The sequence below is a fragment of the Pipistrellus kuhlii genome, unplaced genomic scaffold (assembly GCF_014108245.1).
Source record: "Pipistrellus kuhlii isolate mPipKuh1 unplaced genomic scaffold, mPipKuh1.p scaffold_m20_p_12, whole genome shotgun sequence".
NCBI classification, from domain to species: Eukaryota; Metazoa; Chordata; class Mammalia; order Chiroptera; family Vespertilionidae; genus Pipistrellus; species Pipistrellus kuhlii.
This window is the reverse complement of record NW_023425427.1, coordinates 28,726,767-28,750,330: the sequence shown is the minus strand read 5'-3', so window position 1 is coordinate 28,750,330 and position 23,564 is coordinate 28,726,767. Positions and strand designations below refer to the sequence as shown.

At 39.8% G+C, this 23,564-nt stretch overlaps 1 protein-coding gene across 2 annotated transcripts in view; it reads left to right on the top strand.

Annotated features, from left to right (window-relative positions):
- Positions 1-23,564, top strand: part of GDA (guanine deaminase) — a 74,997-nt gene that overhangs the window by 46,354 nt on the left and 5,079 nt on the right. Inside the window, exons 4-13 of one of the 2 annotated variants that reach the window (XM_036433802.2) lie at positions 1,224-1,311; positions 3,699-3,804; positions 5,381-5,408; positions 6,575-6,682; positions 9,265-9,372; positions 11,091-11,188; positions 13,523-13,590; positions 19,730-19,876; positions 22,241-22,357; positions 23,506-23,535. In XM_036433802.2, the coding sequence (XP_036289695.1) occupies positions 1,224-1,311; positions 3,699-3,804; positions 5,381-5,408; positions 6,575-6,682; positions 9,265-9,372; positions 11,091-11,188; positions 13,523-13,590; positions 19,730-19,876; positions 22,241-22,357; positions 23,506-23,535 (898 nt within the window). Of the gene's footprint in view, positions 1-1,223; positions 1,312-3,698; positions 3,805-5,380; positions 5,409-6,574; positions 6,683-9,264; positions 9,373-11,090; positions 11,189-13,522; positions 13,591-19,729; positions 19,877-22,240; positions 22,369-23,505; positions 23,536-23,564 lie in introns of both variants that reach the window. The other variant, XM_036433801.2, reaches the window with a different exon arrangement.

The window sequence follows — 23,564 nt, the reverse complement described above, 5'->3', positions numbered from 1 at the left end:
GGTTGCCCCATGCAGCCTACTGTTTGGTCATTTGGTCTCCCCTCACTAACCCACACAGCCTGTTTGGTCATACGTTCGGTTGTTTCCAGTGCAATGGTCACATATATATATATATATATATATATATATATATATATATATATATATACATATATACTTTTTTTAAAAAATTGATTTCAGAGAGGGAGAGGGAGATAGAAACATCATGGTGGGAGAGAATCATTATTGTCTGCCTCCTGCAAGCTGCTACTGAGGATGGAGCCCACAACTTGGGCATGTGCCCTGAATGGGAATTGAACCATGACCTCCTGGTTCATAAGTTGCCACTCAACCACTGAGCCATGCCATCTGGGCCATACTTTCTGGGTGGAGATAGCTCTTGCTGACTAGTGAACTTCATGTTAAGATGAACAGTGAGAGAAGTAAATAGCCTTTTCAATTGTCATTGTGAGGACATCTTTCTTGTAGAGCCACTCATCTTCACTGGGGAGGAGTCCTTCAGTCTTGCCAGGACTGGTGGTAGTAATACGTGTGGCATTTTAGCAAGCTGACTGAAGGCCCCTGGAGATCAGCCAGATTTTCTCTTCAATCTCTTCTTTTCAGACTGTGCCTTGCCTTGTCCTTTGGGGCTTACATACTCCAAATACTACTCAATTTCTACAAAGAGTAAATCTCTCCTGCAAGGAGCAGGTTAGGGGTGATTGGCTGATTTCAACAGGAAGAAGAAGCGTTTTGTCAGGGCTTGGTTTTCTGTAGACGAACTTGGAGCCAACTCCCTGTTAACAACTCTCTCTTCTCTCTCTCGCTAAGGAAGAGAGATATGTATGTGACCAATCTGCCAGCTTGAACAAGAAGTCTGGCTAAATTATTTTATCCTGTAATAGACAAAAAAAAAAATATCCTTTATTCACTCCCAGATGCAATATGTTTGCATATGCTCAGCCAAAACTTAAAGATAAGGAATTAATTAGCATCTTATTTAATGAATTCTGCAACACAGAACTATATGAATCAAGAAAATCAAAAATATCAAGTTCTCATCCAGCTCACACTTTTGGAAAATTAGTACATTTGCCATTTATCTGAACTGTATTTCATATCAAGGTGGCATATCTTTAAATAAAAACATTTTAAAATTGGGACCTAGAATTTTATTTTCATCTGTATATGCCACGTGACTTTCTTGGCACATGCGAATTATGGTTTTTGTGGTGTATTTTTAGAGAAGAACACTGAAGAATGGAACAACCACAGCTTGTTACTTTACAACAATTTACACTGACTCATCACTGCTCCTTGCGGAAATTACAGGTGAGAAGATGAAGGCACACTTTGTGGGCACATCCTGCAAAGCCAGCCAGACCATGTCTGGCAGGGAGTTAAACTTGTGTGCAATCTTGCCTTTTAATTACTGAAATTTGACATTGCATTCCCTGCAAACAATTAGGTGTCTTTGTATTACTGGGGCCCCTGGATGTTTTTTATTGTTTAGGTAATTTGATTATTCACTTATGGTTTTTGGTTCCAGAATGATGTGTATAGGTCTGAATTTTGTGTATTATGTTAGGGCTTTTTGGAACAGGTTTATTAATTCTAGTAATGGCAACAGTTTATTATAATCAACAGACATATATCTTGGCAATTGGTTAGACTTAGGGCACTGTGCAAATCGCTGGGAACAAAAGAGCCAGATAGGACTAATTGATGAATAACTACACACATTGATTAGTAACTTTAGGAGAAGATGTAGTGTCCTTTAAAAAATATTTTTTTATTGATTTCAGAGAGGAAGGGAGAGAGAGAGAGAGAGAGAGAGAGAGAGAGAGAGAGAGAGAGGAAGAGAGGAAGAGAGAGAGAGAAAGGAAGAGAGAGAGAGAGAGGAAGAAAGAGAAATATCAATGATGAGAGCACACCATTGATTGGCTGCCTCCTCCACACTTCACACTGGGGATCAAGCTTGCAACCCAGGCATGTTCCCTGACTAGGAATTGAACCATGACCTCCTGGTTCATAGGTTGATGCTCAACCACTAAGCCATGTTAGCTGAGCTGTAGTGCTCTTATTAAGCTGCCTGAATTGTGCAAAAATACTCTACATGGATTATGTCAGCTCAGTTGCAGACAGCCTTCCAAAGTAGTTATTATGTCCCCATGTTGCAGATGGATAAACTGATGCTCAGAGAGGCTATAAAAATGCCCAACTCACATAGCTAGTAAGGAGAGAGGAAACTTGATTTAGGTCGATGATTCTGAAACTTGTATCCATCACAGTGACCAGCTCATAACAGGTGCTAGTAAATGGTGTCGGCTGATATGCTGATGCTACTGCTTGCAGACTAGGTCATTGATGTCAATGGTCTAAAAGATGATGCTGAAAACAACTATTGCCATTTTTGGAGAAGACAGAGAGAATCCAGAACTGGAACATCCAGGAAGACTTCATGGAAGTCTTGGCTTTAAAGGAAAATAAGATAGAGAAAGAGAAAATGTCCTTCATACAGGGAAAATGACATGAACAAAGGCAGGAATGTGTATAGTGACACTGGAAGCATGGAACAGAGTAGCTGAACTGGAGGACAGAATTCATTACACGAGGGCTGGGAGGTCCGTGGGAGAGGGGGTCGGGCGAATGGGATGACTCAGACTGTGGAAGGATTTGAATATGCATCAAAAAATCAAAAAAGATTTTGATGCCAGGTGAGGTATGTGATCAAGGCACTGTTTTAAGAAAGAACAATCTAATGGCCAGTTATTAAAGTGAATTATAGGGAAACAGAAAGGCAGAAAGATTTCTGTAAGATTCTTATGACAGGTGGAGACATTGTAAGAAAAATTAACATTTCCCAATGTCAACTTCCTAGCTGAAATAGACTTCCTAGAACCTCTAACTAGACTAGGTTCTTTAGTGTTGAGAGCTGCTGGTAGGACTAAATAAGATTTTACAGATAATAATATTGGCAAAGCTACAGTTAAGAATAGTGGCAATATCTTTTCTAAGCATGTGCCAGGCACTATATATATAGTGTGTGGGACACTGGACACATAGTGTGGGACACTGGACACATATAGGTTTAGACCTTAAGCAAATAATATCCACTATCTTGGAATAAGGAGTCAAATCCAACCAATTCTGTCTAACTCCAGTGCCCTTTCCTTATCACTAGGCACTGCTGCTTTTTCTGTAAAACAGACGGAGAGCATAAGAAGGACTCAGTCCCCAGGACAGTGGTAGAGTAGAAGACAGAAGGGAGATTGGGAGCCTGGAAAAAAGAGAAGGGAGAGAGAAGAAGCTAGGTGGCAAGGTCGAATAGTGTTACACCAGGTCTGAGGCTGCCCTCTCTTTTCCAGGCAATAAAATGGGTACAAGGATAGTTAGGATTTGAGTAAAAATATAGACAAACTGTATAAGCAAAGAAAAAAAAACTGAATAATAAGTAAAAACACCCAATTATTTCCTGGCCAGCCTAGAAGTAGGAGTTGGGGAGGGGGTGGTTGATGTAATGGGTGGAAGAATATTTACTACTTACAGAACTTAATGGGGTTTTGTTATTGTTATTGTTCTTAATCAATAATCTTTCATATTCTCACCTATGTTTTCATAATGATTTTAATGTGAACATGTTTTTAAAAGTCTCAGAGAAGGTGCTATGTGGGAAAGACACATGACCTGAGGTTCTTTTTTGTGTGTGTGCCTCACAGATAAATTTGGGCAGCGGGCATTTGTGGGCAAAGTCTGCATGGATATGAATGACACTGTCCCAGAATACAAGGAAACCACTGAGGAATCAATTGAGGAAACAGAGAGGTATGTTCATCTCGATTTGTCTTGTGAGCGGTCCTTCTGCTGCATGATGAAGTTGGAGATGGAGAGAGCAAACCTCTCTGAACCAGGCAGGATGTGCACACGTTCCAGCGTGGGTTTGCCCAACTTTATGAAATTGATCTGGTCCTAAAAAAATAAATTGCATTCCATACTATTTTTGTATACCAAATTATATTTTAAAGCTTCTTGGGACTTGTGTGTGTATTTTTTAAAAAATATATTTTTATTGATTTCAGAGAGGAAAGGAGGGATAGGAACAGCGGTGATGAGAGAGAATCATCGGTTGTCTGCCTCCTGCAGAATCTGAATGTGCAACCTAGGAATGTGCCCGGACTGGGAATTGAACCATGACCTCCTGGTTCATAGGTCAACGCTCAACCACTGAGCCACGCTAGCTGGGTGGGAACTTGTTATAGGAGTGCTAGGATAAGCCCCTTTGTAAAATGAGGGGTTCTTTTTTGAAGTGAATGATTTACACTATCCCTCTCCTTTATTATAGATCTGGTCTTCTCCTATAGGTTGGACTTGCTTTAAGTGTGTGTGTGGCCTGCTCTTTAAGCTACAGTTGACTCTTGAGCAACACGGGTTTGAACTCTTTATCTTACATTGGCATATCCTACTGATCCTATAAGTACTTTTTCTGCATTTCTTTAATGGCTTTTTCATGGTGCCTTGAGGATTTGACAAGGAATTGTGCTGTATGACACTCAACACCCAACATAGAAGAAATTTCTTTAGATTTAAATCTTTCCCAAGACCAAACATGTCCCAATGCAAATTTTAGAAGTCCCACTTTTCTTGATTTCCCCAGACCTCCTTTACCTCTGAAGAGGGAGGCTTAGGAGCCGCCACCTGCCCCAGAGAAAAGGAAGCGTGCACCTTCGCCTTAGCATTGGCCGTCAGCTCAACTTTTCTGTGACTGTGTGTTTGTGGTCACAGTAAACCTGAATTCACATTTTATTCTGAAACAAAGGGAAAAGGACTTCCAGAAGACAGGAAGCCTAGCTAATAAATACTCCCAGCCAGGGCAGAATTAATCATTTTATGGGTCATGCAGATACCACCATCCCTGCACATACCACCATTTCACACCCTTTGCCTTCTACCTTACTCCAGAATCCCAGTGGAAATAAAGGGTGACATTGTGTGAATAAGTAGTTTCTACTGTAGAGAAATTGGAAGTGGAGAGCCCCATAGTTTCTAAATATCTCCAGTCCCATTTGGGGACTCTAACATCCCTGGAACATCACATTTTGCAATATTCCCCAAACCAGAACTTACGCTGGTAGAATGGCTTGAGTGCTGTGGGAATACTCAGGAGCAGCCCAGATGACGTTACATGACAGCATTGCATTTCTCTGTGATTTTGCACTCCATCTCTGCAAACGAGAAAGCAGATTAATTATTGCTTATTCATCATTAATTAGTGTGGTGAAACGTGCAGTGTTAGAGTGTTTGCATGGGAAATAGGTCATGGGAATTTCATGTTCACATCTTTAAAAAGAATTTTTTTTAAATGCCTAAATCTCCTAACTTCCCATTTGTTGACTTATTTCAGATTCGTGTCAGAAATGCTCCGAAAGAACGTAAGTCAACTTGTTTCCAGCTTGTTTTTTTGATTGCCTTTGCCTTTGTCTTAGTCGTAGGATTGGTTATTAAGTTGCTTGGCAGAGAATGGTCTGGGTGCATTTGGCTTCTCCCCATGCATGCAGAAGTATTTTCCTAGAGCCTCGAGTTGTTTTCACAGAGGACCTGTCAACTCGGCCCAGTGAGGTCAAGCATTTTTCTTTTTGCTCTCTTGGTGGTTTTCTCTTCCTCTACTTTGGGACAGTCTAATTTCATGGGGTTAATCTGTGGGAAGGTGGGGGTAGGCTCCATGGCTGTGGACAGATTGGTAGCAACTGGAAATTGAAGCCTGATGTGTGCTGGCTGTGCTGATAATGGTGGTGGCCTACTGGATCTGATCTGAAACACAGGTGGTGTCCAGCCCAGATGCCCCTGCCACAGGCTGCCTTGGTCCACATATGTATGTGTGGCATGTCACATGGCCTGCGGGCACTCAGCCAGGCACTCCCCTTTGCAGGTGTTGGTGAGCCTAGGGAGGCAGTGCTGCTTTCTGCCTCCATCTCTAGCAGTCTGTAGTTCCCTGGTGCCATCGCTTTAATTGCCAGACCCTTCCCTTCCCATCTTTTGAGGTCTGATTGGAAACGACAGGGAAGCTCGGAATTTCTTCCCATCTAATCTTGGGAAATTTAGGTGTCTTGTGGGCCCTTATTCTCTCCATCCCTCCATAAGTTCTTTCCTGCTCAAACCCTCACTTCAGGTGACATCAAAGACAGTTCTGCTAAGGAACAGTCCTTGGGGGTGCCATGGCCAGCACATAGAAAGGGGAATAGGCCACTACGTCCCTTCTAGTCTCCCAGATCTCTCCTTTAGAAGTCCTCCTGCTGCCTCTCATTTCTCTTAATGGAGGCCACCAGGGCAGGTCTTGGCGGAGTCGGGTGGAGCAGGGGTGGCTAATATTTGAGACAACCTCTCCTTCCATTGAACGTGGTGCTACAGAATCTACTCTGCTTTGTCCTCAGCCATGAGCCATTTCCATGAAACCCAGCTCTTCCACCCACTCCTAGAAAGGAGGACTGTCCCCACATATCAAGACATAAAATTACCCAGACGTAAGATATGCATTCAGGGCATGCTACACATTCAGGGTATCAACAGTTCCCTTATCCACTGGTTTTACTATTTCCAGTATTCTAGAGTGAAGCCCATAGTGACACCACGTTTTGCCCTTTCCTGCTCTGAGACGATGCTGGCCGAACTTGGAAACATCGCAAAGACCCGCGATTTGCACATTCAGGTGGGTATTTTTCTCTTGTTTTTGCTTCTGCCAGACCTGCGAGGCTTCTCATTATTCTGCATTCTGGCAATCTCTAATTCTACTCAGATATAGAGGTGTAGCATTATGGGACAGGGAAGGTCCTTACAGATATCACCTAAGTCCAGTTCTTTAATTTTTCGGCTAAGAAACCGGAAGCACCATTTCCTCTCAATCATCTCTGATCAGGCTTGCAGAGATGAGGCAATCATAAGTAATCCAGCAAGGTCAAAGGCAGACTGGCTTCCTGTTGTCTGCAGGATACATTTAATGCATTTCTTTTCTGCTTCTCTTTCCTTTGATGCTTTCTCAGCATTCAAGCCCTTCATTTTTTTTAAGGAAACACCTATTATTTAAAAAGGAATAAGAACCTCATTTCCACCTTACAAAATGCATTTAAAATCCCCTTTGTTCCAAGTTTCTTCATTTAAAACCAGGAAGAAAAAAAGTATATATTATTTTGTCATTAAGCAGGTGCAACTTAGGAATAAAACACGTTTTAAAGCTTCCAGCTGGGTTAAAATTGGAAGTTGGGAACTGGCCTTCCTCCATCCACACTTCATTACATACTGCAGTAAAATTTCCCTTGGCAAGAGCTGACTATCTTACAACAAAGGGCAAGCCAGGGCAAAGGTAACACATTGATTCTTTATCAGTTTTAGGGTAGAGGGTGGTGTATTTTTTTTTTTTTTTTTTTTTTTTTTTTAAGATTTATCTTAATAGGTCTCATTCACCATTCTCATCTTTCCCCATTCTCTTTCTGTTTGTTTGTGTGTAGGTAGAGGGGTGGGGGGAGTGTTGCAGCCTGGGATATTTGGATTTTTTTAAAATTTAATTTCACGGTTGTAGGGGAGGGAAATATTTTTCTTCAGCCTTCTTGGAGTTCCTGTTTGGCTTTGAAAACTAAATGCAAAGATAGATTCACAGGAGGAAAGCATGCAAATGTATTTAATGTAAGTTTTACATGACACAGGACCCTTCATTGGGAAGGAAAACCCAGAGAATTGGTCAGACCTGAGTATTTTTGAACATTACAGGTTTGATGAAGAATGCACGGAGGTGGAGGAATATGATAGGGTAAGGGGTATGAGCTAAGTGTAGGAAACTTAGCAAGCCCTTCTTGTTCTGCTTCTTCTTGGCTCCCTTTGCCATTAGAGACAAGGATGCTCTTTTTCCTCCAGGTGTAGGGCAGGCACCTCTCACATGTGGGTTTTATGACCTGTTTTGGGGAAGGAAGGGTGAGCGAAACACCAGAGTGACCTTCCTGCTTCTGCAAATTCTTTTACCTTAAGATAGCATTTTTCAATATACCGAGATGCCATATTTTGGGGCAGTATATACTGAACCCCATCAACACACAGCAAAAGCAAGTATATCCTTGCTTGGGGTGTATGTCTATATGTATGTGTATTTACTCACATTTATCAAAATGACACACATCATCTGGTTGTTCTTTCTTCTGGTGCCCATGCATTCTTGGTCTGGGCTTTCCTAGAGGACAAGGATGGAGTTCATCCCATAGGTGGGAGACTGTTTTTTAGAATATTGCTGTTTCCACCCCCCCCCCCCCCCATTATTTATTTGGCTATGCTTGTGGAGAGAGGGAAATGGCATTGCTATTCTTAGAAGTGATAGCTTGCTCATGAGTTTCCCATAATATATATTCACCACCAGTTGGCCTGAAATGACTTTTGTGTTAGGCTCAGGGTAGGTTTGTCTCTGAAACACTTCACATGCTCACCTGTTTTGTGGTGCCTGGAGAGAGGTCAGTGTGGGAGCTGGGACTCTCTTGTTTTGCTTGCATGTGAGTCCTCACGGGCTCTTTCTTGATGGCTGCAGAAGTGTCTAGCTCTGTTATTTTCCAATTGTTTTCTGCAGAAGAACTCATTCCGGAAGCCAAAAAAGGGGACAGAATGGAAACAGAGCCCCAACCCTGCTGCATTCTGAGAGGCAACTTGTTTATGCCTTTTACATACTGGATTTCCATGAATTTTTATCAGAATAACATGGCTAAAGCTTTAAAAAAGTTGAAAAATTGCTTATCCAGCCAAACCCTTTTATTTGAGAAATAAGGAAATGGAGTCCTAAATAAAAGAACTAACTCACCCTAAGACCCATGACTAGGGTCAGAACTTGTCCTAAAATTCAGCTCTATTTATCCAAACCCAGTTTTCTTATGAGTGAAAGATGCCATCTGTCCTATTGATGGCCTCTTTTCTTAAAGGACAACAGCAGAAGAAATAGGTGATCACAAATTGCTAGGCTGTTAACTCTCTTTAAGGAATACTTTTTATTTTTGTTTGTTCTTACTATAGTTTAGAATTTGAAAAGACTTGTTGTAACATTACATGGGTTAGAACATTACAGGCTGGTGTAATTACATATTCATAGTTTCTTTGTCACATGACTGCTTTAAATAAAACACATGTACAGTCTTTATTGCCTTTCCATATGGCCCCTCACATCGACAAGTTAGAAACCATCCATAACATTTTAGGATAGGAAGTATAATTTCTAGTGGTATTTTACCTCAAAAATTGAAAATATTATTTCTTTTCTCGTAGAGCCATATAAGTGAAAATCCTGATGAAATTAAAGCTGTGGAAAACTTATACCCCAGTTATAAAAACTATACAGATGTGTATGATAAAAACAATCTTCTAACAAATAAGGTAAGTTGCATTTCATGACATGGTCTCTGTCAAATGGGGCATATTCATCTAAATCCTAAGATTTCAGTAGTGCTCTTCAGTCTTCTATGACGTGTGCAATTCCCAGACTAAAGCTCAGAGCATGCATATGTGTGGGTGTACATAGTTAAAAATGGGCCTGAACTCTCATCCTGGTGAATAAATATAAAAGCTTCCTTGAGGGTGGGAATTTGGTCATTTGGTCCAAGGACATTGTGTCAATATTTATTAGAATGTAACTGTACATTTCTTTGAGTTAGCAGACCATATCTGAGGATCCATTCTGCAAGAAATATGAATAGGAATGTTAATTACATATGAAAATTAAAAAATGGTTCTCACAGGGGATAGTTGGGATGATAGAATTTACATAATTATAATTTTATCCAACATTCACAGAGAATGAGGCACACATGCTTACAAAATTGATGTCTGTGTGTATATGTGTGGGTGTGTGCTTACCTAGAAAAACTGCGTGGAAGACAAACATTGGATGTTAAAGGTTATTCTCCCAGAGGGAGAAAGCAGAAGGACTCTTTACTTTGTATTTTTAAACACTTTGAGATTGCTTTTATGAGTGTGTATTGTTTTTATAATTAAACCATTTTAAGTTAATTAAAATTAATGTGAGTGAGCAGAGAGCTCATTAGAACAAGATACCCTTTGGCCTTGGCCTTAGCTATGGCAGAAAATAAATTCTTAGGGACTTGGTGAATGGAAATGTGACTATGACTAATTTGGAGGGCTAATGTTCAGCATAAATCTTATCCATGCTGCACCTTAATCTTCATCCTCCATAACATATATTTCCATATGATTAATACATTAACCTTCAATCTGCATGTTCCTTTGCTCTGCATAGAGGTTTTGAAAATTATATTTTAATAATAATTACGTGACCACCAAATCCTAAAGAACAAAGCTAATCAGTGCTGAGGACAAAGAAATTTGGAAGAGAAAAGCCTTATTCAGGAAAACTCACAAATATTACCAAGACTGAAAATGAAGAGACGTCTCTTATGTGTGCAGTTCCTGCTTTCTTAGATCAATTTTACCTTCTGAATTCATGCATATAAGATATTACATTTCTTATTTTTTATGAAAATGTAAATATAGGCAATGAAATAACGGAAGTGTGTTAGGTTATGTGTCAGGTCCATGGTTCCTCCATCTAACATGGGGCAGAATGAAAGAACAAATCCTTCCAGGATCCCTCCCACAGCTTCCATGTGCCGAGAAAGGAAAGCTCACTTCTGGAAAGCTCTGATTAGAATAGGAATAAGCACAGCCCCACCAGACACCCACTAGATTTAGAAAGGAAAGTAACTTGGTTATTTTCTAAAGGGGAGATGAAGGAATCACAATATCTTCAAAATGGATGGGTGTTCTATGCTGTAGATGACCTGGATCAACCTTCCTTATTTTATAGATTAAAAAAAAAAAGAATAAGAAAATGATAAGATCTCCACATGTGCTGAAACTTTTGTAATCCAATGTCTTTCCAGGCCTTTTTGAGATGTGACTTGTACTGAGTGATTTTATACAGACAGGTAATCATAAACGTTCTTGTGAAGATGCTTACGGACATCTTCACGCACATGCGAGCAGGTCTAGGTGTCACAGCTTCTCTTTGTTGTGAGTGAGGACTAACTGAAGCATTTTTAAGCGGTAAACCCCACTCAGGACACTATTCTCTCCAGACAGTGATGGCACATGGCTGCTACCTTTCCGCAGAAGAACTGGATGTTTTCAGGGAACGAGGAGCAGCGATTGCACATTGTCCCAATTCTAACATATCGTAAGTAGGCAATGACTGATTGATAGATGATGAACGTTTGAATTGCAAAGCAGCAGCCCTTGTTTTTGGAGTCATCCCTTCAGTATCTCCCTTCTATAGTTATGTTTGATTGGAATGAGAACTAGATAGGTGCATACCTTTGCGTCTGAGGAGAAAAAAGCACTTGACAGGGCTTTTTTTTTTTTTTTTTTTTTTTTTTTTTTTTTTGCAGAGTATGTCTTTTAAGAACACCACATCTCTTAAAATTTCTGAGTTTGTGCAAAACAAGAAAGTGGAAATACCACAGAAGGAGTTCAGAACCAATAGCATTCAGAACTGACAGCAGGGCCTGAGGGGCACAAACTCCAGCAGGTGTTCCAGGGAGAGGGGCTCACTTCCCATGACGCTGTGTTGTGTAAACTGCTAGAAATACTCATGCTGGTAGAAATGATGCAGTGCTGCTGGGAATTAACACCCTACATATGGCATATGTCACCTGCTGGACCGGGCAGGATGCCAGTTCACGTGAGAGTGATCTTGCCCTATCATGGTTCACCAGAATGCAAAAGCTTCATTTATAACGGGTTCTTAACGTTTTGAAAGGTTATATACTCACAAGTGAATCAGATGAGAGTTATAGCATGTATCTTTAGGGGGGAAAAAAGTCCGGAGATAAAAACAGGCTGCACCTAATTTCAGGGAATTCATAGACCCCATGATGCTGACCAATGGATGCTAGGTTAAGAATTCATGGTCCAGGATTAGATACAGGAAGGCGCTCTCCTTTCTGGTATTAGTCAACCCAGAACAGAGCTGCTTCCTCTTAGAGGCAGGTGGGGTGGATTTTCATCTTTTCCAGGTTACTCTTGTTTTGAGTTCTTGCAGAAGTAGACCATGAGACAAAGATTCATGTACAAGCATCTTAGTGGGGAGGTGATCTCAGGACAGAGCAGAGAAGGAAGTCAGCAAAGAGTACACAATTAACCAAGTTACCAGCATGGGCTCCCAGAGTCCAACCCTTCTGGAAATTCCAAGAAGTCAGTGTCCAAAGCAGACCTCCAAGTCATTCTGCCTAAGGGGTGGGGCACCTAGGTGGTTATACCCAAACACCCATCAGCTATTGTTGGGGTACCGCTGTGTGGGGTGAAGAAGCATTGACTTCCTGGAGTTTCTGACCTTCCCCAAACCAGGGCAGAGCAGATTCTACTGGCTGAAGAGAGACCTCGGCAAAGAGTTGGAGGTGTCGACAGTTAGAAGTCTAGGTGTCGGCAGTTAGACCTCATGAATGAAATATTTATGTCACTGGCAGCATGGGAAGGCACGAGAAACACAGCAATTTATTTCTAGAGTGTTCTGAGGGGTTCCAGAGGCTTCCAGTTTTGAGTCATCGCGTGGTAAGGCATGACAAAGAATTCTGCCCATATACAGCTTAGTGATCATAATTATGATCCAGTGGCCAGAGAGGGGAAGGGTTTAACACCCTTTCCTTTAGTTACACAACATCTAAACTGAAACGTGATCCAAATTAAGGACTGAAGTTAAATTTCTTTATGGATACATTTCTGTTTACATGACCACTGTTATTCTTTCCCCAACAACTTTGAGAGTTTTATTGCATGTACATTGCGGCTTTGAAAATTATAATCCATGTGTGTCTTTGAGCGGACCACTTTGACCTTTGCAACTTCTCAGACTTCTAAGGACCACTTTAGTTTCTTCGTTCCTCTAGAAAAGTGCATATCTATTAAGCTCAGGGCCACAAGGTCCAGAATTCAGCACAGGAACCATCTCTCCTATTATAGTTTCTGCTGTCCTCAGGGGCCTCATTTGAACTGGCAGGCCTGGACTCACCAGCCCGTACCCCCTTTTCCAGTTATACTCCCTTTCTTTGATTTTGAAAGTCACTACTCATTCAGGGTAACAGATTCTCTGAGATGGAGAGGAAAGACAAAGCTTTATCATTTCTACTTCCTAACATAGGAGGATGGGTTGGTTAAAAAAAAAATTAAAAAAAAATATATATATATGTATCTCCGGTAAGACTTTTGGACTAATTGCAAGATTTCATTTCTTCACTTGTTTTTCCTTGTAAACAATCCCCTGCTTCCTGTTTTTACTCTTGCCTCTTTGTACCCTCCTAAGATTACTAGTAACCTCTGTGCCAGGAGTTAGGCTCCTCTGTGGTCTGTTTTCATCAGCTGTTCTGATCTGATGAGTGTGTGTGTGTGTGTCAGCATTAGAGCTGATGTGACGGAGAACACAAGTTTCAGCGACATCTCCACCACTATTGTTGGGGTGCAGCTCTGGTTGGGCCCACAATGGCCTCCTGGTTCTGACAGTCTCCTCTCTCTGCAGGCTCACCAGCGGCTTACTCAATGTGCTAGAAGTGCTGGAACATGATGTGAAAATAGGGCTGGGCACAGGTTAGTAGTGCACCTTTTGGGCCATGGCTAAGTGGTTGCTTACGTGCATAACTTTCCAGTGTGACTAATTTTCAGGTTGCATTTCCATGTTAAAAAATTAGTTTCATTTTTCTGGTAACAATATCTTGAGCTAATAAAATAGTGAGAGTGGAAGCCGTGAGAAGATATATGCAAAGGAAGATGTTTTGATGTCACTAAGCTTCTGAAAGCTATTCTGTGCATTTATTGTCAGAGGCTCTAAAGCAAGCATGTCAAACTCGTGGCCCATGGCTCACATGCCTCTTTAATGTGGCTCGTGTTAGTCTTTGAACTTGACATGCTTGCTCTCAAGGATAGGTCCTTTTCCAGAGTTTTAGAGATTCATTTAAAGAAGTCCTTGATTTTTTTCTCTTTTTGTTTTGTCCTTCTGGCAAGGCTTTAATAGTTTGGATTTGTATGTTTTTAGTTTTCAGTAAATGTGCCATCACAAATACTGTCTCAAAAGATAATTACTTGGCCTTCCCATAGCAAGTGCAGACTCAATTCATGCCAGCGTCAAGAACTCTGAGTTATGTTAAGAACTTGCTTCCCTTGTAAGCAGTGTATAGCAAAATAAGATTCCATTCCCACGAGCAGTCTGATGCTTGCTAAGCTGAAGGACATTCTCAATGACTGATAAGTTAAGGGTGACTCTTTTTTAATGATTTTTTCCCCGAATTTGTGCAGTGCTACTAACTTTGAAAGCATGCATCAGAGCCAAATGTCTAGGTGTAGCAACTGTAAACCTTTTACTATTGTAAATGAACTAAATTTTTTAAAAAATATATATATTTGTATTGATTTCAGAGAGGAAAGGAGAGGGAAAGATAGAAACATCAGTGATAAGATAGAATCATTGATTGGCTCCCTCCTGCACACTCTCTACTGGGCATTGAGCCCACAACCAGGGCATGTGCCCTTGACTGGAATTGAACCTGGGACCCTTCAAATCGCAGGTCAATGCTTTATTTGCTGAGCCAAACCAGATAAGACATACATTTCTTTTTAAGTGGGTGTAGGGCACAAGGACTTATTTTCTATTCTTGATGTACTTGTCCTCCTGATATTCAAGAGCATGGGAATGTTTGCTTGTTGACAATAATGATCAGGAATAACTCAAGTCTCAGTTAAATTTATACCAAGCAATTTCTTGGTAAGACACACAATAACACAAAGAGATTTATTCATATTTTAAATAGGTATGCTAATGTAGAAGTTTTTCTTAATTTTACATGAATTAAAAAGAATTAGGTATATATTTTTTAAATTCTAATTTAAGCCTTGAATCGCTGAGATTATGTAATACCTGGATATAGTCACAGGTGCTAAGGTAGGAAACTGGTTTTTTTACCTTAACAGAAAGCTTTAATGGATAAGGAAAAAAACAGCCAAGAGTTTTTGTTACATATAGTCAATTAATTAAAAATTTAGCAGATATGCAAAACAAGGTAGGGGTTTGCTTTCTAATTTCCTGGGAGTTTGGTCTCTATGACTTAAATTCATCACCTAACTTCTAATTCTTGGCTCTTGATTGTGTAGTAATAGCTTAGAACAATTAGGTAAAGCTCTCACTCTCACTTATTAGCTGTAAAACATTGAACAAATTAATGTTCTAAGTTTTAAATTCCTAATTTCTGTAACAATAATCATAACGATAGCTATCTTACAAGCTTATTTTGAGGCTTAAATGAAAAACATCTGACACGTACTAGTCAATAAAGATTGGCTTATAAAGGAAAGAGTGATGTTGGTATATTGACCAAATGTTTGCTTAAATATAATGTATTTGCTTATTAAGTTGGAGAATGCATTTCACATCATCTCTGCTGTGGTAGCCACTCTATGCTCCACTATTGTATTTCCTAAACGTGACCTTTGTGTATGAATTTGCACTCCATCTGTAGACTTTAGAATATTATTTAAACTGATATAATTGACAGAGAGCAGCTCCAAAAGCAGGTCATTCACCGTATCTGTATCAAGTGTAGGCAGATCCTGACTTGCTCCATATTAGAGGAAATCTATAGGAAGCTTAAAGAAGATATTGCAAAGCAAGAGAAAACAGTACCAAAAAAAAATCAAAGGATGAGCATATTTCTGCCAATGACTTACTTCAGGATCCAGAAGAAAATTTCAGAACATTACCATCATCCTTGGAGTACAAGAAGACATGGCACTATGAAAAGACCACAATTTGTGATGGAAAAAAAAAATTTTTAAACTGAAAAGAAAGAAAAAAAAGAATAAGATACATGTAGACTCTCTTACACAGCTGGAGGGAGGGTGAATGCACAATTACTTTGGAGAACTCATTGGCAGTTTCTTAAAAAGATAAATATAAATCTACATATGACCTAGTAATTCCATTTTGGAATTTACACTAGAAACATGAACACATATGTTTGCAACAAGAGTTGTACACGAGTGTTTATACCACTTTACTCATAATAGCCTATCCTCCCAAAAGTCCCTCCTTCAATTTAAGGCAAAACCTAAAAACCTAAAATACCCTGAAGTGTATTTTGTATTCTCTCCCTCTCCTGGTATCTCAATAAATTAATTCCTTTGACCTCTAACTCTCCTGCATCATTATCTCCTCACTACTGGACCATCCCTAACAGCACACACATATTCCCTAGTATCTTCTAAGCAATAAAATGAAAACACACACACACACACACACACACTAAAAAACACACACAAAAACAAAAACAACAACAAATAAAAAACAACAACAACAACAACAAAAAAACCCTCTCTTTTAATCAGACACCCCCCTCTGGCTCCTACCCCACCTCTCTATTCCCCTTCAAAGCAAAACTTCTTTAAAGAGTGGGGACCCACACTATTACCATTTTCTAGACACTCTTCCATTCCTTCACCTACTTCAGGCTGGCTTTTCCAGGCTGGCTTTTTGCCCCACCATCCATGGTAATGATCCTTGTCCTTTCTCCCTTGAGCTATTACTCCTGTGATCTCTTGCTGTCAACTCCAAAGGACACCACTCTGTACTTATTATACTGGATTTCTGATCAGTATTTGCCATGGTTGACTACTCTCTCCTTTGTCCAAACAGTCCTATATCGGATTCAGTGGAACCGCACATTTCCCTTCTTCCTCTCTCACCAGTCCTTATCTTCTCTGAAGGCCCTTTCTCCTCTCCCTGGCCCTTCACGGCTCAGTCTTAGGCTATCTCCTCTTTTGACTTTATGCTTTCTTCTTAAGAGACTTCGTTCACAACTACGGCTTTACATGATTACATGTGAGCAAATCACTCAGATTTTTATATCCAGCTCAGATTTCTCTTTGAATTTTAAACCTGTATTTTCAATTGCTTAGTTTCTCCTTCCTCTTTGACCCCCTCCTCCTAGATCCTCCAAAGTTCATTGTATCTCAAAACACTTTTAAGCCTGGTTATTTTAAATAGCTCTTTTTTTTTCTTTTTCAGAGAATTCAGTTTCTCAAAGTGAAAACTTGAGCACTGTCTTTGAGACCTTCTTCTCCCTCTCCTCTCCCCCATGTCTAAGCCAGTACCATGTCTAACCTCATGACTCCTTTACAGCCTCTGAATCTATACTATTTTTCCACATCAGCCACCAATCCCTAATGCAAGCTACCATCATTTCTGGCATGAACTTTTGCCCTAGCTTCCTAATACATCTCATTTATCCTGGGCTAATCCAGTCTTCTCTTTTCAAAAGAATCTCAATGAAAACTATGGCCATTTCACCTCCTCCTTACCACCCTTCAGAGAGATTTGAAATGTGCAAACCTCATTTCAAGGCGACAAAGCTCTGCACATTTGACACCCACCCATCTCCCAGCCTCTTCTCCCAACACTCTCACCTCCCTACATGGGCTATCTTTCAGTTCCCTTTATGAATCTCACTCCCTCTACCAAAACAATCTCCATGCATTCTGTTCCTCTGCCTGGAATGCCCTTTATACCTCTCTTTACATGGCTTAGTTCTCGTTTCCGTATTAGTTAAAATGCTATTACCATATTTTCCTGCATATAAGACAACCCCCTAATTTTACAGTTAAAACATAGGTTTAGGCCTATATTCGCTGTATAAGACTACCCCCCATTTCCGAGGCAACACCAGTTCTTTTTTTAATAGACCGCCTCTCTGACTTTGGCCAATCCAAGCAGGCTTTTTATGCATGCAAATTATACATGTTCTGTACCCGAAGCTACACTGTGTTCTAGTAAAAAGCCTGCTAGGGCGGTGGTATAGTGCCATCCTAGATTTCCAAGTGAGGTGCTTCTATCCGTCCTCTTTTCTCTGTTCCCTCTGCTGAGATCTGAATTCAGACCACTGAAAAAGTCCGGCTGACTTTTTTTCGTTTCAAAAGTCGTCTTATACGCTGGAAAATACGGTACCCTGAAGAGGTCTTCTCTGACCATTCTGTCTAAATGGGCTTTCTACTTCCATCTTCTTTATCACTAACTGAACACAATTTATAGTTAATACTTGTTTATTTGTCTCTTTTCTTCCTCCTCCACTAGCTGGTCAGCTCATATGGAGCCCATCAGTTTTATTTATGAGTACATATACACATAGAAGATGCTCAGTAAGTAACTCTCAATAAATGAATGAATGCCTAAGCAGTAAACACACACATATAAAATCATTTCCTTTTATCTTTTCATTGCCCTCTGGCTCAAATTTTTACTGTTGTATGGTTTGTTTAGAGTCTTCTTGTAAATATTGTATCCTTGTGCTGACTCTGGTAAACAAATGACAATGCCATTCTTTATCATGACCATAGAGAGGCATGGGTTGGGAATATATTTCTGAGAAAATACATCCATTTTTTCTCCATCATTTCCCATTGCAGTTTCTACCCTTAAATCCTCATTCCCTAGCACTTATGTTTCTCAATTGGATTTTTCCAGCAACTGTCAAAATTGATGATATTATTTCTATTTTCTGAAAAAATTGAGGTTCATAGGTACTAAGTAACTGACCAAAGGTCAACAAAACAAAAAAGTTCCAGATCCACAGTCTAAAACCAGGTCTGCAAAATGTGATGTTCATTATCTCTCTTTTCTCGCTATCACACGGCCTCTCGTTACATGATAAAGTGGGGATGCTACCTGCACTAATGTGCTGCAGGGAGGAGAAACCACTGAGCTCATCCAGCCGGGCAGACATCAGGAAGTTACTATCACAGTGGAAATCCCTGGAAGAAAATTTGACTAAAACACCATGGTTTATGTAGTCCAGGGTTTCCTTTTTTGATATGCACAATATTGTTCCTTTGTTGGAACTTTATTAACATAACAACCAGATGAGCAGAGGATGATTAAGTCACCCTGTAAGGCAGGAACATAATAAGACAGCTCTCAAAATTTTCTCAATAAATTGTTCCCTAATTCCAATGATGGATGTCTTATAAGAGAAAATGAGAGACACTTAAAGATACAGATGGAAGACACAGATGAAGGTGGAACCAGGTATTGGAGTTGCACTGCCACAAGCCAAAGACTGCCAGGAGCCACCAGGAACTGAGGGAAGCAAGGGCAGATTCTTCTCGAAGCCTTTATAGAGATCGTGGCCCTGTGGACACTTTGATGAATGACATTGGCTCTCCAAAGCTGTGAGAGGATACATTCCTGCTATCCTGTGCCACCACATTTGTGGTAACTTGTTGCAGAAACCCTAGGAAACTAATGCAGGTGCACATTGGATACTAATTACAGGTTTTTAATTCCTTTACATGTTAATCTATGTCTAGTCTGGGTGTAATAGATATTTTCTTTGAAGTGTATTAGAGACTAAATATCTGTCACTAAAACAAACAAAACACTTGACCTACAGTATTAATAGTTGGTTGTTACCAAATAGTGATGGGCTGTAAAGTCCAGCATAGGGAATGTAGTCAATAGTACTGTAATAACTATGTGTGGTGCTGGGTGGGTACTTGAAATATCAGGGGTAGCACTTTGTAATGTATAGTATTGTCTAACCACTATAATGGACACCTGAAACCAATGCAAAGTAACATTGACTATAAACTGTAACTGAAAAATAAAATTTTAAAATTTAACCTTGTATATTTAATATTCCCTTTATCTCATAAGGTTACTGTTCTGGCTTTATTTTATCTATCATAGATGTGGCTGGTGGTTATTCCTATTCCATGCTTGATGCAATCAGAAGAGCAGTGACTGTTTCCAACACCCTTGTAATTACTAAGGAAAATGAGAAAAGCCTCACCCTCAAAGAGGTATTCAGACTAGCGACTCTTGGAGGCAGCCAAGGTAATAACCATTATTTTCCTCTAACAATGTACAACCATGCCAATCTGTGTCCTTGGATGCATTATGAAGGTACATGATAGTGGAATCAGCAGGCATCCAGTATTCATGATGGTTGTATCTCACACAGCATACCCAAACTTAGCAAATAAGTCCATGCTCAAGCACGTGGTGGAGGCATAATTCTTTCAGGACGTTCCCTTTATTTTCCAGAAGAGATGTTTAATACACAGTTACCATATTAATTATTTTAATGGATTTATTTGCATTGGTCACATGCAAACAAGTTTTTTAATCAGTTTTTCCATTGAGTCAAGTAATACACTCTATTGCCCTAAGTGAAGATGAAGATTATGATAATAATACTAATAGTAAAAATATGCCTGGATGGTGTGGCTCAGTGGTTGAGTGTTGACCTAAGAACCAGGAGCTCATGATTTAATCCCTTGTCAGGGCACATGGGTTGCGGGCTCAATCCCCAGTATGGGGTGTGTATAGTTTCTGTTGAGAAATTAGTTGATAATCATATGGGTGCTCCCTTGTAGGTAACTAATTGTTTTTCTCTTGCTGCTTGTAAGATTCTCTCTGTCTTTTGCTCTTGGCATTTTAATTATGATGTGTCTTGGTGTGATCCTCTTTGGATTCCTTTTGTTTGCGGTTCTGTGCACTTCATGTACTTGTAAGTCTATTTCTTTCCCCAGGTTGGGGAAGTTTTCAGACATTATTTCTTCAAATAGGTTTTCAGTATCTTGCACTCTCTCTTCTTCTGGCACCCCCATAATTCTGATGTTGGTACGCTTGAAGTTGTTCCAGAGGCTCCTTGCACTATCTTCAACTTTCTGGATTTTCTTCTCTTCTTGTTTCTCCAGAGGAGTGTCCTTTGCCTCTTCATATTCCAAATCTTTGACTTGATTCTTCTGTTCCACTAGTCTGTTGTTGGGTCTCTGTATAATATTTTTTATTTAAGTCAGTGTATGTTTAATTTCTAGTTGGTCCTTTTTCATATCCTCGAGGGTCTCGTTAAATTTATCGGCCTTTTCTAGGAAATTCTTAAAAAAAACCTTATAACCGTGGTTTTGAACTCTATGTCCAGTCTTTTGCTCTCCTCCATTTCTTTCATTTGAGATTTGTTTCCTTGTCTCGGCATTTTCACTGCTTCCCTGAGTGTAGAGTGACTTTGTGTGTTTGGTGTCCTATGTGGCCTTGTGGGTCAGCCTCCCCAGTTATCTGAGGTAGACACTCTTGATGTTCCCCTTTGTGGACTGCATGTACAGCCTTTTTGTAGTTAAGTCTTGATTGTTGTTGGTATCACTGGGAGTAATTGACCTCCAGGCCAATTGGATGTGAGTATCAGCTGTGTCTACTCCAGAATACCTTCTGTATTGGAGACGTCTTATAGGATCAGACTTGCAAAATTGCAAAAGCCTCTGTGCTCAACTTGGATGGGGTGGAGTCTCAGGGTTGAGCCGACAGTCTTGGCTTCCAGTCAGTCTTTCCCTTATGTGCATGCCTCAGACCACTGCCTTCCGCGGTTCCCCTGAGTTTCTGCCTGACAGTCCAGATTCCCCCTGCAAGAGCGTGGGTGCCCCAGGGGCTCACCCGAAATTGGGTTGAGTCTTTGTAGCCTGGAGCTTCCAACTCCTTCTACTATGGAGTGGCTGTGGCAATCCATGGTCAGACCACTCTGTGCGCACTCACTCACGGGAGACTGTAGACTCTGCCCTCTGTGGCTCCCGGCTCCCCCGAGTATCCCAGTCTCTGAGACTCCAGGTGCTTTTCTCTACAGTCCAGACTCCACCCATATGAGCCTGGGTCCATGGGGTTTCAGACGGGGTTGGGGTTTAGTGCAGCTGGAACTGGGGTTTAGTGCAGTCAGCGTCTTCCTTTCCCTTCCTGCTAGCCAGGCACTCAGCTGCCCTTCCTCTCTGCATGCGAGTGTCTCCCTTCCTCAGTGCTTTGCAGTTCCTTTGATCTGTTAGCATCTCTCCTTCTTTTTAGTTGTAGATTTTTTCACTCAGCCAGCTTTCCTGTGGTTTTGGATGATGTCCGTTCTGTCTTTTATTGAGGTAGTTGTTGTTTTGAAATTGTTGTGCAAGGCAGCAACTTAGGTGCTTACCTAGGCTGCCATCTTGGTTTCTCTGAAGGGAACTTTTTATTCTCAGATTTGCTTTCCCTGTGCTTACTCGGTATTTTATAAGTCCAAGTCTAGTGATCGGTTGGAATGAGAGAGTTTTTATGCTTCACTATTAACATATAATTTTTTTTTTCTAATGACATGTTGGCTGACTCTGTCCTTACAAACTGGGACATTGGCATTGTCTGATGGCTCAAAATACTAACTGTTTATTAATTTATTCCACCCTGTAGCCCTGGGGCTTGATAAACAAATTGGAAACTTTGAAGTGGGCAAGGAATTTGATGCCCTCTTGATCAACCCCAAAGCATCTGATTCTCCCATTGACGTGTTTTGTGGGGATTTTGGTGATACTTCTGATGTAAGTAAAAAAAAAAAAAAAAGTTAAAAGGCATCTATTTCCTGAAGTAATCACAGAAGCTTCCTTGTAGAAAACAAAATAGAAACAAACATTTTAATGGAATACAAGAGACTCTTAAGAGGGGAAGTTAGATTTTTAAAAGTTAACATAATTTCATGACAATAATGTTAGCAATGATGGTACTAATAGAATATTTGTATTTTGAATATATTTGTATATTTTAATGGTCTGGGCTATAAGAAGTCATAATATAGCTACCACTTATTGAATACACTTGCTAGGTGCTAGATGGTATAGTATTAAGCACTTGCATACGTAACTTTTATTTAATGATCAAAACAACTCTTATGAAAGGTAGATACTATTTATATTGCCATGTAGTCTGTGGGGCAGCTTGGCTTACGGGAGGTTAAGTGATTTGCCTAAGGATTCATGGCTGGTAATTAGTAATTAGTAGACAGTTGGGATTCAAGCCCAGGACTTCATGGCTCCCAGAGTCTGTTGACTGACCACAAGGCTATTATAAGAAACTCAATTATAAGAAAATGAGTTTTATTATTTTGTTCCTTTTATTATAAAATGCTTCCCTGAATAGAAAAATAAACTGGTTCTACTTACTTTAAGACATTGAGTTTTTCTAAAAACTTTAATTACCATTTATAAATTGATCCACTTATGAAAATGAATATGTAAATATAACATATTGGGGGGTTTTAGAAGAAAGATGCTGGCTTATTTCAGGTTAATTGTTATTTTTATATTATTTATTCTTTTGTTCCTTTATTAGAACTGATTTCTTGGAATAGGGCTCAGCCCTATTCATTCAATAATTTTTCTTATATTATACATTTCTTAAAACATTTGCATTATTTCATTAGATTAATTTATGTAACACTTTTGTTCTAACGTTTCCAATGTTTTATATACCAAGAACTTTTAGGCAATAGATAAACATTTGTTAATAGCCAGTACTTTTTTAAAGCAAAAGACAACTTCTTTTTTATTAATAAAAGTAGATCTTACCATTGAGAAATGAATTTATATTTCTGAGTTTTGCCAACCCTCTACTGACTGTGATTTTACTTTTTCAAATGCACAAAATAATTATTTATTATTATTACCTTTATTTTCCATTTTAGGCTTTTATCCAGAAGTTTCTCTATCAAGGTAAGTAGAAATATGTCTCTATGCTAAAT